Source organism: Maniola hyperantus, chromosome 24 (assembly GCF_902806685.2).
Source record: "Maniola hyperantus chromosome 24, iAphHyp1.2, whole genome shotgun sequence".
In the NCBI taxonomy this organism is placed as follows: domain Eukaryota; kingdom Metazoa; phylum Arthropoda; class Insecta; order Lepidoptera; family Nymphalidae; genus Maniola; species Maniola hyperantus.
In genome coordinates, this window is record NC_048559.1 from 421835 (window position 1) to 440566 (window position 18732).

General features: G+C 37.6%; 1 protein-coding gene across 2 annotated transcripts in view; it reads left to right on the plus strand.

Annotated features, from left to right (window-relative positions):
• Window positions 1-18732, plus strand: part of cpx (synaptic transmission protein complexin) — a 271344-nt gene that overhangs the window by 241709 nt on the left and 10903 nt on the right. For both annotated transcript variants that reach the window (XM_034981445.2, XM_034981446.2), the window contains one exon: window positions 18584-18716. In XM_034981445.2, coding sequence (XP_034837336.1) covers window positions 18584-18716 — 133 coding nt within the window. The remainder of the gene's footprint in view (window positions 1-18583; window positions 18717-18732) is intronic.

Here is an 18732-nt window from a genome sequence, read left to right on the forward strand (position 1 = left end):
TGTTTATCCTTGCTGCTTCTATACAACCGCAATATCGTTCCATTTTGTCTTTATCTTTAATGGCAGCCATTAAATGACAGTAGTAGCGTGTTGGCTAAGGAAATAATACACGATTTGCGTTTATTGGCCTGACAATGGATAAACCGTCTACTTTGCGAGCAAGTGTATTGAACGCTGTATTTTGCTTAAGAGCGGTACTACAGCGCTTTCCGTTCATATTTAGTTTGGTTCTCAAAATTCAAAATTCAAATAATTTATTCAGTATCAAAATCAGTAGGTTTTTTTTTTTTATTTATTCAGATACAAGTTAGACTTTGACTGCAATCTCACCTGATGGTAAGTGAAGTTAGACTTTGACTGCAATCTCACCTGATGGTAAGTGATGATGCAGTCTTAGATGATAGCGGGCTAACCTGGAAGGGATATGGCAGTTTTTATTAAACCCGTACCCCTTTGGTATCTACACGGCATCGTACCGGAACGCTAAATCGCTTGGCGGCACGGCTTTGCCGGTAGGGTGGTAGGGTACCCATATTATAAATGTGAAAGCGTGTTTGTTTGTTGGTTTGTCCTTCAATCACGTCGCAACGGAGCAATGAATGGACATGATTTTTTGCATGGGTATAGTTAAAGACCTGGAGAGTGACATAAGCTACTTTTATCCCGGAAATCAAAGAGTTCCCACGGGATTTTTAAAACCTAAATTCACGCGAATGAAGTAGCGGACATCATCTAGTTCACTATATTTTCATTCTAAAACAATCCCTACTAAATGGACGTTATAACAAAGTTAACATGTAAATCCTATGTTAGTTTGAGATAACAGTTAGCTTTACGAGAGCGGACTACACGATATAAATTCAGTATCGATGCATCGATGTATCGTGTTCTATATCGATTCTGTATCGCCCGTTCGTTAGGCCGGCATTCAATTGGGTAAATGTATTCCCTACCGAGCTTCGATTTACATACGCGAGTTATGGGAACTAATATCATATACTACGGGTTTTGGGGGATATTATTATTATGCTTTTAGGGAACGTATTACCTTATAAATATAGATTACCGAACTTTAGAGCCTCAATAGCTCAACCGGTAAAGGAGTGGACTGAAAACCGAAAGGTCGAACGGTTCAAACCCCGCCAGTTGCACTATTGTCGTATCTACTCCTAGCACAAGCCTGACGCTTAGTTGGAGAAGAAAGGGGAAAAAATAGATTGTTACGGCTATACTCGCGTTAGTTAAAACTCTAAAACGTATTACATACTAGATGATGCCCGCGACTTCATCCGCGTGGATTTAGGTTTTTTAAAATCTCGTAGAAACTCTTTGATTTTCTCCGAAAAAAAAAGTTTCAAAAAGTTGCCGCCTCGGCTCTGCCGGTGTGCGTTGCACCTTAGTGTTACGTAGCAACAGCAATGTATGCAAAGCTAGCTCGTTATAAAAATACATAAAAATAAGAGGAGAGATAAAAGAAGCATGTTACAATGAAGCTATCCTACAGTTAACTTTAACTGTCTACAATCTAGGGAGCATGAATATAAAGTTAGTTTTCAGTTTTAACAACAGTTGACCTATATTTTTTTAACTTAAGATATTACTTGGGGAGATAATTAAAAGGAGAATGTACTGTGTCTTTACTAATGATTTTTTCTCTTTAAATTATTAAACTATTTATTATACTATTAAATGCTTTTCGTGTTTAGGTCGCCATCTTGATTGAGTAGTTGCAATAGCAATTATTGTGACCTAATCAAGTCAACTGTTAGGTTATTATAAAAGTTAAAACTCTCAATAAGGCTCTGTGTGTCGTGATTAATATTTAACTTCACTTCAGTACCCGTAGTACAAGATTTTACGTCTCACCAAACCAAACCAAATTCGCGAGTCGAAATACTTCCGCGTTACAGTAAACTGGATCTTAAACGCCTTGTTTTAAAGCTCAAGTTTGTCTACACTTCTACAGCCAGCGCTCCAAGCGGAAACATTGCGAAATTAAAATCAGTGGCATTGAATATTTGACTTCAATTCAAGGCTGTTTAGGTCCATTTTACTGTAACGCGGAAGTATTTCGACTCTCGAATTTGGTTTGGTTTGGTGAGACGTAAAATCTTGTACTATGGGTACTGGTATGTTTATAATCCGTTGTGTAGTTTAAAAGATCTAAGCCCACAGACCAACAGACGACGGGAAGCGACTTTGTTATGTATGCTATGTAGAGATAATATAACTAGCCTATGCTATTCGTCCTATCATTTTCTAACCTACATTCATCATATTATATTACTGAAAATAATAATTCGCATTAAAAATCCTTTTCTGTAGAGAGAATTGCGTCGAAAACCTGAATTTTGCAATTACAGTCAATATAGCGCGGCGTTTGAACAATTAATTCGGCGAAACGGGTCAAGGGTGCTCGAGCTGCACGCGGCGGCCGATTCGTTCCGTGTGAAGAGCCTTTACTGTGTTCCACATGTGCGCCAGAGTGGTATACGTAGGTGTATGACGTGTGTTCCGACAAACATTTGAAAAATTATAAAAAAAAATGATGCGGTGAATTTTTGACCGATTACAGAATGGATAAAGCAGTTTACTCGTATGTTTTCGCATTTAAACTAACGTGAGTGTTATGCATCCATTATAAATATAACTAACTAGCTTATGACCGCGACTTCGTCCGCGTGGACTACACAAATTTCATACCCCTATTTCATCCCTTTGGGGGTTGAATTTTCAAAAATCCTTTCTTAGCGGATGCCTACGTCATCATAGCTATCTGCAAGCCAAATTACAGCCCAATCCGTCCAGTAGTTTCAGCTGTGCGTTGATAGATCAGTCAGTCAGTAGAAAGGTCGGTAGAAAGGGTACCAATGGTAGATTAACTTGACGATTCAAAAGCTACGGAAACATAAAAAAGATACCTAGGTAGGTACAAAAAAGTCCTAAGTAATCCAGCTTTAATTAGTCACAAACTGCACCTTTGTACAGCTTCAAAGCGAGCCTAAGTTCGAGCTAAGTTGCAGCTCACACTAGAGCACTAGTTAGTTGAAGTAGAGGCCACGCAAAGAAATGCTTGAGAGTAGGCAAGTAAATTCTTACGTAACGCGCTCTCGACGCCATCTTGCGAGGCGAGTAATTTGCTACAAGATGGCTGCCCTCTGAAACTTTTACTTACTATCCACATAGGCCAAGGAAATTTTAACCATTTTAGGGTTCCGTACCTCAAATTGAAAAACGGAACCCTTATAGGATCACTTTGTTGTCCTGTCTGTCTGTCCGTCTGTCTGTCTGTCAAGAAACCTACAGGATACTTCTCGTTGACCTAGAACCATGAAATTTGGCAGGTAGGTAGGTCTTATAGCAGACTTTGGGGGGAAAATCTGAAAACCGTGTATTTGTGGTTACGTCACAAGAAAAAAATTAAAATGTGTTCATGAACAAATATTGCTATTTTCGACTTTCCAAGTTTATCGTGCAAAATGTCGATAAAATACGATTGTAGTACGGAACCCTCAGTGCGAGAGTCTGACTCGCACTTGGCCGGTTTTTTAGAGTTTCGTAGTATATAATACTGTAGTAATGGATGAAGTCGCGAGCATAAGCTAGTATACCTATATACTTAGTTTACTGGCACTGTTTGCGTAATCAGGGAAATGCAGTTACCCACACTACCGGACAAACAAACTGACTGTATCTACATATAAATACGACCTGCAAGTAAACCACGTCACCTAGCGGTACATAAATGAAACATAAACACAGTACACACTAGGCCAGGGGTCACCAATTAGTTCCACTTGGGGTCCGTTTTTAGGGTTCCGTAGCCGAATGGCAAAAAACGGAACCCTTATAGATTCGTCATGTCTGTCTGTCTGTCAGTCCGTCCGTATGTCACAGCCGTTTTTAAAAACCTAAATCCACGCGGACGAAGTCGCGGGCATCATCTAGTTATTTATAAAAACGGCAAAAAATCATGTCTATTGTATGGGAGCCTCCTTTAATATTAATATTTTATTGTTTTTTATTATTTGTTGTTATAGCGGCAACAGAAATACATCATCTGTGAAAACTGAAAATTTCATTTGTATCAAGTCTATCAAGGTTCATGAGATACAGCCTGGTGACAGACAGACGGACGGACGGTCAGCGGAGTCTTAGTAATAGGGTCCCTTTTTACCCTTTGGGTACTTAACCCTAATAAACGAGTCAAAAAGCTTAGGTTTCCTTCTAGTAACCTATCACTAAGAAAGGATTTTCAAAAATTCCACCCGAGCGAAGCCGGGGCGGGTCAGCTAGTAAGATAAATAAAAGCTTCTACAAAATTTCTAAAAGTCTAAAACTTCCACAATCCACATACCCTTAGGGAGGGGGGAGAGGTGGGGGTGGAGGGTCGTCTAATGGGCTATTAACCGGCACTAGAGGTTCAAACGATATCTAATAGAATTTGCGCTGAAACGCTGCATCAAAGGCGCTGCTAATTTCATAGTTAGTTAGTTAGTGCGACGGGAGTTGTCAGTTAAAGTATTGGACGATACACACTTCAAAACTAAAACTCGACTAGGTGCCTACTTACTCTCTAGAAATTAACATAAAAATCTAGTACTAGGTCTAGTGCTTTCAAAACACGTAATGACATGTACGTGACACGAAGCCGGGGCGGGACGCTAGTAGGATATCAGTACCTACCCTTATTGTAAATGTGAAAGTATGTTTGTTTGTTGGTCTGTCCTTCAATCACGTCGCAACGTCGCAACGGATTGACGTGATTTTTGCATGGGTACCTGTAGGCAAAGACCTAGAGAGTGACATGCTTAGGCTGCTTTTTATCCCGGAAAATCAAAGAATTCCCACGGGATTTTTAAAAACCTAATTCCACGCGGACGAAGTCGCGCGCATCAGCTAGTAATATTATAAATAAAATTCCTAATGTAAATACCGGTTGAGCCTCAATAGCTCAACCGGTATAGGAGTGGACTGAAAACCGAAAGGTCGACGGTTCAAATCCCGCCCGTTGCACTATTGTCGTACCTACTCCTAGCACAAGCTTGACGCTTAATTGGAGAGGAAAGGGGGATATTAGTCATTTAATATGGCTAATATTCTTTTTAAAATTAAAAAAAAAAAAAAAAAATGTTAAGCCGTGATAGCCTAGTTACGACGTCCGACGTGAGAGGTGCGCGCCCGGGATCGAACCCCCGACCTCCGATTAGAAGGCGGACGTCTTAACATCTAGGCTATCACAGCTTTTACGTACCTATAGATAATTTTATTTGCGTAGAAGCATCATTACAAAGTTGTATACGAGCAGTGGCGTGCACAGGATTTGAAGCCAGGGTAGGCATTAGTTAGGTAGGAACCTGTTTACTGGGAGGTCATAATGAAAAATATATACAACTGGGGTAAGCAGTGCATTTATGCCTCTATGACCTGCACGCCACTGTATACGAGAAGGAACTTTGTATTCTACGCCGCGAACCTATATGAGCTGCTTTACATAATATTATGTAAAACCAATAAACGACTCTGCTATATGCAACTCGCGCCTCGCGGCAACATTCCTGATCTTATTATTGCTACTGAGAACTTGATGCTGTGTCATCTGATATATTATTCACATACGTTTCGCCATATTTTTCTTTTAGGTTTTTAGGGCGCCCTTCGGATTACCCGAAGGGCGCCAACGGGACCCTTTTATTAAGCCTGAATTTTCAAAAATTCTTTCTTAGCAGATGTCTACGCCATAATATGGCATGTATGCTACATGCCATATTTCAGCCCGATCCGTCCATTAGTTTGAGCTGTGCGTTCAGTTCGTTCATGGATCAGTCAGTCAGTCAGTCAGCCAGTCAGTCACCTTTTGCTTTTATATTTAGATGTAATACTGCTTCATAGGTATATGTAAAACAGTCGGATCGGGCTGAAATTTGGCATGCAAATAGATGACGTAGGCATCCGGTAAGGAAGTGTTTTTGAAAATTCAACCCCTAAGGGAGCGAAATAGGGGTTTAAAATTTGAGTAGTCCACGCGGACGAAGTCGCGAGCATAAGCTAGTAACATATAAAAGCAATAAACGCCTGTAACATACAATTCCCACTTCGCTACAACACTCGTGATCTCATTACAGCCAAATGTAAACTTCGACCAGTACCCGTAGTACAAGATTTTACGTCTCACCAAACCAAACCAAATTCGAGAGTCGAAATACTTCCGCGTTACAGTGAACTGGATCTTAAATGCCTTGTTTTAAAGCTCAAGTTTATCTACACTTCTACAGTCAGCGCTCCAAGCGGAAACATTGCGAAATTAAAATCAGTGGCATTGAATATTTGACTTCAATTCAAGGCTGTTTAGGTCAATTTTACTGTAACGCGGAAGTATTTCGACTCTCGAATTTGGTTTGGTTTGGTGAGACGTAAAATCTTGTACTACGGGTACCGTTTTGAATTACATTTGCGTTTAAATAAGTTTGAAAGAACGTCGGTGCCTACTTACTTGTAAATGGAATTTTAGATATCCCTCGTTTGCAGAATACAACTTTGCGTATATCCATACTTACTAATATTATAAATGCGAAAGTGTGTCTGTTTGTCTGTCTGTTTGCTAGCCTTTCACGACTTATCCGTTCAACCGATTTTGACGAAATTTGGTACAGATGTAGCGCACACACACGCACAATAAATGTGTGCATGCAGGGCATTTCGCCGAGCTGTACAAAATGCACTGCATGACGACAGACAGTACGGTGAGAGACGCTTGCACGGTCGGAATGAGAGCCTCAATAGCTCAACCGGTATAGGAGTGGACTGAAAACCGAAAGGTCGACGGTTCAAACCCCGCCCGTTGCACTATTGTCGTACCTACTCCTAGCACAAGTCTGACGCTTAATTGGAGAGAAAAGGGGAATATTAGTCATTTAATATGGCTAATATTCTTTTAAAGAGTTAGGTGGAATGATGATTTTGTGAAAATTATGGGAGCAACATGGCAACGAATGACCCAAGATAGAGAAATGTGGAAACGACTGGAGGAGGCCTTCGTCCAAATGGGGCGTACTGAAAAATAAAAGTGGAAGAAGAATGTATATACCTAATAAAATATGAAAATTAGTAGTGATATACAGAATAGTATTGTGTACATATTAAAAAATGAAAATATATACAGTAAGAAAATTAATAATTTAAAAATAGCGATGACATAAATAATAGTAATGATATATAAATATAAATGTAAATGTAAATAAGTATTATGTATAAGTTTTGTTTTTTTTGATTCTATTAAAATATGTATATACTGAATACTATGATAAAATGTAATTGCATGTAATGTTTTCAGTAAATAAAGGCTATATTATTATTATTATTATTATATTATAATATTCTTTTAAAAAAAAAAAAAAAATTGATAACAATAAAAATGTGCTCCAGTGAACAATGGTTCTAATTGCATAGCCCAGTGGTGGAGTGGTGAACAAGTAGTCGCTCATAAAGTAGCGGAAAACAGATATAGCTTGCATCCCGGGGAAGGACATAGGCTACTTTTTATCCCGGAAAATCAAAGAATTCCCGCGGGATTTTTTAAAAACTTACGTGGATTTAGGTTTTTCAAAATCCCGCGGGAACTCTTCTTTTCTGAGATAAAAAGTAGCCTATGTCCTTCCCCGGGATGTAAGCTAATTCTATACCAAATTTCATCAAAATCGGTTAAACTGTTGGGCCGTGAAAAGCTAGCAGACAGACAGACACACTATGGATTGTCTCAGTCGTTGAGACCGACAAGACGCCACATAGGTATGAGTGACAGAGACAACGCTCTACAAAGCCGAAATGTTATTCTAAAGGCCAATGTACATTACTTTCAGCCGCGTACTGTAGTAGTCTACAGAATCTATAAAGATAATATTATTCATGAGGTTGACCTCTTTATTATCAAAATTCGTTTTCCCAAAACTTGGCTAAAAGGAATTTTATTAGATCGCTCTATTTGTTCCAAACTCCTAAGTATAGCCGATCACGCATCACATACGTCAGGGGATTGTAGCCTTTATTTCAATTGTTTTAAGGTCGATAATCGTTGCGTATATTTTTTATTGTTAAGGCCTAATATAGGACTTGTCGTAAAATAAAGAAGGGGTACAGTTTAGCTAAGTGATTTACGAATCACCTAAATTTTATAAGAAAATCATATTGGAATCGCATTTTGGTATATAGTAAGTTATTGATGTATAGATGTAGGTTCTAACCGGTTTCGTATATATGTACTTAGGTACATAAATATTTCTGAAAAATATAACAAAAAAGGCTCAACTTTGAAAAATGTACCCGGAATCCTGATTTTTAACATTAGATACAAGTCTATTTCACACTACGGGATATCAGTACCCTTATTATAAATGCGAATGTGTTTGTTGGTTTGTTCTTCAATCACGTCGCAAAGGAGCAACGGAACAACGTAATTTTTTTCATGGGTAGGTATAGTTAAAAGCCTGGAGAGTGACATAGGCTACTTTTTATCCCGGAAAATCGAAGAGTTGCCATGGGAATTTTGAAAAACTAAATCCACGCGAACGAAATCGCGGGCATTAGCTAGTAAATTATATTACAGTCCGGTCAAAATAGACATTCAAGGTTACAATAATTCGCATAGGGCTAAAAATTGGTGTTAAAAATTGGTTTAAATTTCATAATGTGTAAGTTAGGTATATCGAAGGTATATAGGTATTGACGCTGTAATAACAAAACAACAAACATTTCAAAATGGCCGTCATGAAAAAAAGTGTTATTTCTTGTACGATGGTACGGAACCCTTCGTGTACGAGTACGACTCGTACTTAACCAATTTTTTCCGATGATGTATAATCGCAAGCAATTGTTAAGCCCTAAAAGTTGTAAAAGTTCCGTCTTTGACAAGTTTTAATTGTAAGGGGGAAAGAGAACTCCCTTGTATCGTCCTATCCAATTAAATACAAACTATCTTTATAACTGAGTTTTATAGTTTTGTATCGGTAAATGATTGAATGGAGCAGTACCTAAATAACTAACAGCCGCACTCATCAGAGTCGCTAAATCGTTACTTAAGGCATTAATTAGTATGGATAAGGAATGCCTTAAGTAACGATTAAGCGACTCTGAGTGCGGCTATGAGTCAATTAGAAAGTAATAATGAAGGGAAATCAGTACCCTTATTATAAATGCGAAAGTGTGTTTGTTTGTTGGTTTGTTGGTTTGTTGGTTTATTGGTTTGTTGGTTTGTTGGTTTGTCCTTCAATCACGTCGCAACGGTGCAACGGATTAACGTGATTTTTTGCACGGGTATATATAAAGACCTGGAGAGTGACATAGGCTACTTTTTATACCGGAAAATCAAAGAGTTCCGACGGGATTTTCAAAAACCTAATTCCACGCGGACGAAGTCGCGGGCATCAGCTAGTGACTTAATAAATGGACACCATAAAAAAAAAACCGTCCGAGTGCGAGTCAGACTCGCGCACCGAGGTGTTCGTACTGCAGTCGTATTTTTTCGTCATTTTGGACAATAAAAAAACTATTATGCATAAAAATAAATGAAAATCTGTTTTAGAATGTACAGGTAACACAAACACACACTGCTATAAGACCTATCTGTAGTTAGTACATTATTAAAATGGCTGACTCTAAGAATTCTTGTTGACTACAGAATCCTAAAAATACTTCAAGTTCAGATTTAAAGCCAATTCAGTAGGAGTATTTAACAATCGTTCAGAAAAAGGTTTAGCTGTAGTGTTTGCGAACTGAACAGTGTTTGTTTGGCTGATGGCGCCTCGAGGGGAAGCTTCGCTGCAAACTAGATCGCTAAATGGGTTAAAGTTTGGCCAGAGATTCTAGTGTAGGTACCCAAGCTTTTAAATGTAGACACTCCATAGAGAATGGAATTTCAAGAAATTTCCCCCTCCTTTGCTGGAGCGAGTCAAATCAAATCCACCCATCATCCACCCTTTTATCGTTCACATTTTAAAAAAAAACTTCGGCTGTATTCCTTTGGTAGGTAAGTCCTTTGCTTTGTTTAGAAGTATACTTTTAATAGGTTTTTAAACTTGTGTAAAGTCAAATTGACTGTGGAGTTTTACTAAAAAAAACCGGCCAAGTGCGAATCAGACTCGCGCACTGAGGGTTCCGTAGTGCAAAAGTATTTTATCGACATTTTGCACGATAAATCAAAAACTACTTACTAGATCTCGTTCAAACCAATTTTCGGTGGAAGCTTGCATGGTAATGTGCATCATATATTTTTTCAGTTTCATCATTCTTTTATTTTAGAAGTTACAGGGGGGGGGGACACATTTTACCACTTTGGAAGTGTCTCTCGCGCAAACTATTCAGTTTAGAAAAAAATGATATAAAAAACCTCAATATCATTTTTGAAGACCTATCCATAGATATGGAATTGATGAAAAAAAAAATTGAGTTTCAGTTATAAGTATGGGGAACCCCGAAATTTATTGTTTCTTTTTCAATTTTTCTATTTTTGTGTAAAAATCTTAATGCGGTTCACAGAATACATCTACTTACCAAGTTTCAACAGTATAGCTCTTACAGTTTCGGAGAAAAGTGCCTGTGACATACGGACGGACAGACAGACAGACATGACGAATCTATAAGGGTCTTTTGCCATTCGGCTACGAAACCCTAAAAATCAATTAGGTCAGACTTATTCCCACAAATGTGACGTAAACATCCGCTAAGAAACGATTTTTGAAAATTCAACCCCTAAGTTGTAAATAGGGGTTTGAAATTTGTGTAGTCCACGCGGACGAAGTGGCGGGGATAAGCTAGTAAAAAATAAAATGTGGGTTCCGCAGCTAAATGGTGTTTCCATCAATTCCCGGCTGATGAGGTGGTAACCTCGTTACGGCAATCTTGACGCAATCCCGCCGCCTGATGAGCTGTTCACAACGACGGCTAAACACACTATTATTTTATACTTATATCTACAGAGAGTCTTACCATCACTTTGTTTATCTAGCACTTCATCATCATCATCAACCGATAGACGTCCACTGCTGGACGTAGGTCCCTTGTAGGGACTTCCACACGCCACGGTCTATCTAGCACTTGCTAGTATGAAATTGTGATCAAAAAAATAAACTTGCAATGCCCACCTCTAGGCTTAGTAAAGTTAGCAATTCGTTTGTTAGTATGTAATTCTATACGTTACTATAATAAGCTTCCAGAAGACATATTGAAGATATTGTCTCTCAACAAGTTCAAAGTTTTTATACGTAAACGTAAACGTAAACTAATTGAAAAATCCTATTACAATGTAAAGGATTATTTAAATCATAAGCAAGCTTGGGAATGATTTGCTTAACAGTTTTGTGATAGTTAGATGATGATAGACATAAGAAGAAAGAATTTTTGAAAATGCAACCCCTAAGGGGGTAAAATAGGGAGTTGATATAGTCCACGCGTATGAAGTAGCGAACATAAGCTAGTTTAAAAATGACGCGTGAGAAATTAAATTTTTCGCGTTATACCCAATTTGAATAATTTTTTGACTTTTGAATCATGTAAAACAAACGTGTTCTCCAAATCGTTACAATAGCTGGGGTAGGTACAGTACGCGGCCGAAAGTAATGTACGCCCTTTAGAAGGTAGATAGCAGATTTGTAAAGCCTAGTCCCTGTCGTTGAGACCGACAAAACGTCATATAGGTATGAGTGACAGAGACAACGCTCTACAAAGCCGAAATGTCATTCTAAAGGCTGATATACATTAATTTTCTGGCGCGTACTGTACAATTCAATTCAAATTTTCTTTATTGCGAATATTATGGGTAAACAGTGAAGATGTTACAAAAACAAAAAGGTTTTTTTTAAAATTCATTATCGGCTGTGAAGTTTCTAGATAACATGGACATCAAAAGGGAGGCTCAAAATGAACCAAGCCGTTCGAATTAGTGTTAAAAAGTACATAAGTGCAGCGTTTGTGTAATAGTGCTTGTGCTACTTTATTTTTCTAGGTCACAAGAACATAGTGAACTGTAAGTACGTGTTAGAATAAACTAAGGACAGTTATTGGACTGTAAATTAGATTTAAAAATTAATCATAAGTAGAAGTTTAAGCTAGAATAATATTACTTATTAGCCCATAGGCTAGATGGTAGTAACAATAAAGCTACCATTTTATAATGGTGCTTTATGGTGGAAAAAAAAACATTATAGGCGCACGCTTGACCACAATCACACCTGATGGGAAGTGATGATGTGGCCTAAGATGGGACGGGATGGGATTGAGGATGTGGCAGGCACGGCATGGAGTAGAGTCGCAAAAGATAGAGAGCCATGGAAAAGGTTGTAGGAGGCTTTCACCGCTAAGCGGTCCTTTCTAATGCCCTATTTTTGGTTATAAATTAATAATTATTAGTAAAATAAGATTTAAGTTAGGTTTTTAAATTTTTTGAATAATAATATGTGTTAATGTGAAAGGAAAATAAAGCTAATTTTTTTTAATTTTTTTTTTAATTTAAGATGGGACGCGTTTGCCTAGAAGGTTATATATAGGTTATATTTGCCTATTCACTCTTGTTTTAAAGATACAACATACACAACGTGTACATAGTGTACAATGTTCACGTATCGACAACCTTTACAAGATGTAAAACCGTAAATCCTCGGCGACCGTCGGCAAAATAAATCGAAGTCCCGTTTCATAAAATCCGAATACGTTGACAGCAATGAAGGATGTAAATCACATCAGTATCGGAGCTACGCGTCGAAGCGCGTAATGGAGGCTGGGAAATTGCTATAGGGTTAACATGTATAGGGACAGCAAAAAAAAACGTAGCTATTGTGTGCAAGTTCACACGAGGCAGAAGTGAAACATTTAGAAAACTGAACTTCGATAGAATGAGACGAATGCAGATTATCCGCAGTAAGATAATAATTGTAAGGTTTATTATTTTATTACTAGACGAGCTTATGGTCGCGACTTTGTCACCCCTTTCACCCCTTTAGGGGTTGAATTTTCAAAAATCCTTTCTTAGCGGATGCCTTCATCATAATAGCTACCTGCATGCCAAATTTCAGTCCGATCCGTCCTATAGTTTGAGCTGTGCGTTGATAGATCAGTCAGTCAGTCCTTTTATATATTTAGATGTAGAGATAAGAAACAAGCATACACACATAGAACGCTTAGATCAAAATAAGTATTACTTATTACTCTTATTAGGCAATGCAATATAGATACTATGTACACTGTACCGAAGTACACTGACCGATTTTGAAAATTCTTTTTTTGTTTGAAAGGGTATACTTCAAAGTTGGTCGCATTTATATTTGGTGAAGATCTGATGAACATCTTCGAAGATAGATACTGGAACTCCTCAACGGATAAGAGTAAATTGCTCGCGATCAGTGTAATAGCTTAGTAAACAGTAGATTTTTAACCAGTCATAGCATAATTCCATGGGGCCACTAAAAATTGTGAAATAATTTTTTTTTACAAAAAAAATAAAAACCGACTTCGATACACAAACACTAAAAATTGAAAAATAATTTAATTTATTACCGAATATATTATGTATACAAGAGTTAATATAGTTCCATAATAATATTTTATGGGGTCGGTGAATTAAATTATTTTTCAATTTTTAGTGTTTGTGTATCGAAGTCGGTTTTTATTTTATTTATAATAATACGAGTTGTGATTTCAATTTTTTTGCTAACTGTACCTCACGTTTTAAGCGCAGTGTAGTGAGAAAATTCTTCCGCCATTACTATACACAATATTCCTTGGTGTAAATTTATGGGGCGAGCTAAATCGATGGGCGTTCTCTCTCGGCGTCTGTTGATTTATGTGTTACAGCGTAGCTACTCAACTAGTGTTAGTGAAATAACTACGGAGCTAAACACTACTTCGTTGTTATATTATATTTAAAAAAAATTAGCCATGTTAAATGACTAATATTCCCCTTTCCTCTCCAACTAAGCGTCAAGCTTGTGCTAGGAGTAGGTACGACAATTAGTGCAACGGGCGGGGTTTGAACCGTCGACCTTTGCGTTTTCAGTCCACTCCTTTACCCGTTGATTCGGCTGAATTTATGAGTACGATGCTACATCCATGCATCATCATGATCAACCCGTCGCCGGCCAACTACAGAGCACAGTTCTCCTCTCAGAATGAGAAAGGCGTAGGCCATAGCCCGCCACGCGCGCTGGCCAAGTACAGATTGGCAAACTTCACACGTTGTTGAGACGTTCGCCTCTTATTCGAGAGGACGGGGGTTTGATCCCGGGCACGTATCAATTTTCGGAGCTATGTGCGTTTTAAGCAATTAAATACCACTTGCTTTAACGGTGAAGAAAAACATCGTGAGGAAACCTGCATGCCTGAGAGTTCTCCATAATGTTTTCAAATGTGAAGTGTGCCAATCCGCTCTGGCGAGCGTGGTGGACTATGGCCTAAAATTGGCCCCGATTGCCATTTCGACCTGTGAAGAATACTGAAATAAATATAATTACATACATATTTGAATTTAGGTACCGTTCCATCACTATTGACCAAAAACCTATCCATTTCGTATTGAAGTCTAGAAAAAAATGAAAATATAATACTAACTAGCCACACTAACTGAGCATTATTCAATATAACATTAATTAAACATAACAATTAAATTTTAAGCTCAAATAAACACAATCAAACAATTATTTGTGTAACATTCCATTTGGCAGGCAATCATTTATTGTCGAAATTGCATTGAAATCCATAACCATGTTTATTGTTTACATCATCTGCTGTGATAGTTTGATAAGCTATTAGCTTAAAGCTAATCTATAATATTCATTAATAAGTAAGGCATTTTATAATACAAAAATCCTTTCTTAGCGGATGCCTACGTCATACCAAATTTCAGGCCGATCTACGTTGTTAGATCAGTCAGTCACCTTTTCTTTTTATATATTACTAGCTTATGCTCACGACTACACTAATTTCAAACCCTTATTTCACCCCTTTAGGGGTTGAATTTTCAAAAATCCTTTCTTAGCGGATGCCTACGTCATAATAGCTATCTGCATGCCAAATTTCAGCCCGATCCATCCAGTAGTTTGAGCTGTGCGTTGACAGATCAGTCAGTCAGTAAGTCAGTTACCTTTTCCTTTTATATACTTATTTAAGACTAGCTTATGCTCGCGACTTCGTACGCGTGGACTACACAAATTTCAAATCCCTATTTCACCCCCAGAGGTTGAATTTTCAAAAATCCTTTCTTATCGGATGCCTACGTCTCAAATTTCAGCACGATCGGTCCTGTAGTTTGAGCTGTGCGTTGATAGATAAGTCAGTCAGTCAGTCAGTCAGTCAGTCAGTCCTTTCCTTTTATATATTTTATATATTTAAATAAAGATTTTAGACTATGTGATATGTAGGTAGTATAATATGCAACTCATATAACGCTCGCGTCACGCGTGCCTTACCCGTCAGAGCAAGTACGAGTGACAGACAGCCGTAAGTGCTTTCCGATCTATATTTGGAGCCACTTTGAATTATTAACTGCCTTTTGTTTAAGAATCTTACTATGTGTACAGAATGTGTGTAGAATGTATTCATCAACATTATCAACCCGTCGTCGGCCCACTACAGAGCATCTTACTGTATGTATTGAATTTAAGTTATTTACTTTACTTAGAAGATGAATAATAAGATGATAAAAGAAGAACTATGAAGACGAAAGAAGATAACCAAAAAGCTCATGGATGTGAAATTGACTCTAGTAGGGAGTCCGTTTTTTACGCGACTCCCTAATCGAGTCAGGTTGACTTCCTTGAGGCTGACTCTACTTCTTGAAGACAAGAAAGAAGCAAAGAAGACTCGAAGAGAAGAACACTAAATTAGTTCTATTTTTAATGAAATTCCATACTGACTAATCTATACTAATATTATAAAGAGGTAAAGTTTGTAAGTTTATTTGTAGGGGGTAATCTCTGGAACTACTGAAACGGTTTTGAAAATTCCTTCACCAGTAGAAAGCTACATTAATCCTGAGTAATATGGGATATATTTTAGTTTCAAAAAATAGAGATCTCTACGAAAATTGTAATAAGCTAAGTGTGCAAAGCTGGGGCGGGTCGCTAGTAATATTATAAAAGCGAAAGTGTGTCTGTCTACTTACTTTTCACAGCCCATCCGTTCAACCGGTTTTAACTAAATTTGTTCAAAAAGCTTACAACCTGGAAACGGTCATAGGGTACTTTTTATCCCGGCAAATCAAGGAGTTCCCACGGGATTTTTGAAAAATCAAAATCCACGTGGATGCAGATCGCAATAAAACTTACAAAATCAATGTTTTAAAGTATATATTTTTTAATATATGTACCTGAGTGTACGTGGCTTGAAATGTTTTATTAAAAATTAGACACTTTGAATTCATAATCATGATTTTAAGTTCCAAGTGTACCTAGATAAAATTAATATCAATTAATTACAATAAAAGGCGAAGCTTTTTTGGCTGCTCCTGTGAATCCCAATAAATAACAAATTAACGGCATAATAGTTTAATTTTGATATCGTTTAACGGTAATAAAATTAACTTCGCGTCGAGTTTGTAATAAATTTACAGAATTCGGGTGCGAGCGAGGTTGTAGGACTTAACCAAATGACTTTTAACGGGAAATATATGAGATCATATTGTATGAGAATTTAGGTCGTTTCTGATTTTAATTAGATTTAGGCACACTATTTATGTACTTACTTTTTGAAGTTATGTGCGTTCTAAGCAATGAAATAGCACTGATTGATTGGTGGAAAAATCATTTTGAGGACACCTGCATGCCTGAAAGTTCGGCACAGTTTTCTTTGCAAATCCGCTCTTGGCCAGCGTGGTGGACTATGGACTGAGGCCTTCTCATTCTGAGAAGCTCTCGTACCCGTGCTCAGTAGGGTCGACGATGGGTTGATGATGATGCAGTAATAATATTAATTAATTAAAACAAAAACGCTCTTTAGCCTCTCACGTAAATCTAAATTTAGTTCGATCTATAAATAACAATTTAACGGTATAATAATTTAATTTTAATAACATTTAACGGTAATCAAATTAACTTCGCGCCGAGTTTGAATTAAATTTACAGCATTCGGGTGCGAGCGAGGTTGTATTGCAAGACTTACTCTAACTAAGAAATATAATTGAAGTCACTAAGTACATGATGCCCGCGACTTCGTCCGCGTGGATTTAGGTTTAAAAAAATCCCGTAGGAACTCTTTAATTTTCCGGGATAAAAAATAGCCTAGTTTAAGGACTAAAATCGTGCTTTTGACATGAAATTTGACACATAAAGTTAAAATGGCGCCGTGAGGAGTTGAATTTTCCGCGTTATGAATCTTTTTGAAAATTCGCATAATAATTTTCTATGATAAATAAGTTCCATTTTGCTCCAATTATTTTTACAGAGCGGGATATAAAACTGACAGTCTGAATCCCGCGGGGAACGCGTCCCTTGTAAAAAGTTCCTTTGCTCGTTACGGAGACGTCACGCAACCTAATGAGGTCCCGAGAGTTCCCCATCAAAATTATTATTTAAAAGAATTATTTTTAATATTATCAGCTTTCTTTTAATGCCTCTTGTTTCAGGGTGAGATCTATAGAGCGCACTCTGACTTTGCTCAGAGTTAAACGAGATAGAGCTATCACATAAATCTGTCTCGTTTTAAATCGATCTTAAGTCTGAGCAAAGTCAAAGTGCGTTCTATAGATCTCACCTTAAAAGTCAAAAGTCAAAAAAGGCATCTTCTAACTTAATAGTAGGAGATTTTTTACGATAGCTCACAAATAGGGATCGCTACACAAATAAAAATTTTATAAGCCTTCCTTAAGTATAGTACGCGACAGGTCGAGATGGCAATCGGGTTTAGAAAGGGTACGTTATAAAAATTGATAAACAAGAAGTAATACTCAATCATCGTGTTTGTATTTTTCAATATTTCCTGTTCAAAGAGCAGATTGGCTGTTGCTCCCGCGTGCATTGAGGCGATTTCTCCACGGACTGTGTGTGCAGATCAATCTTTATATCGCAGAATATTATCTGTTCAAGAAGCTTTATTAAGCTTCTTGAACAGATAATAACAGTTCAAGAAGCTTTATTAAGCTTCTTGAACGCTATTACAGATCTTATACGTTCTTCAAAGTTGCCATGGTATTTTCTTAAATCAAAATATATTTTATTCAATTAAACTTTTACAAGTACTTTGAATCGTCAAATGGATCCATACTGCTGGTTCGGAATGCCTTTCCTACCGAGAAGAACCAGAAAATATACAAAGGTACTCGGCGGTACCTTTTTATATTAATTATTAGATACCTGACTCACTTCAGCTTGGGTCGGTTGAAATTTTTGACAACAGTTGGAGCTGTCACGGGCAGTATCGAACTACCCGCTTTCTTATTCTTTTCGCTGGAACTTCACGTTGTTCAGCTAAACACACTCAAAACTTCACTGTTAAGGAAAATAAATGATACTTTCAGTTAACATGTTGTCCATTCATCTAATTCAAAATATCTTAATAATTTGTACTTCAGAACATAATGTTAATTTGCCTTTTCCTCCACTTTCAGTACAAAATTCCCAAGAAGGAGGAGATTGCGGAGCAGCAGCAGCAGGAGCCTGATAACCCCCTCATGAGGAAGAAGAAGACCCCCGAGGAGTTGGCTGCTGAAGCCGAGCTCGAAGACCAGGACGAGTTCACTAGTACGTAATCATTCTA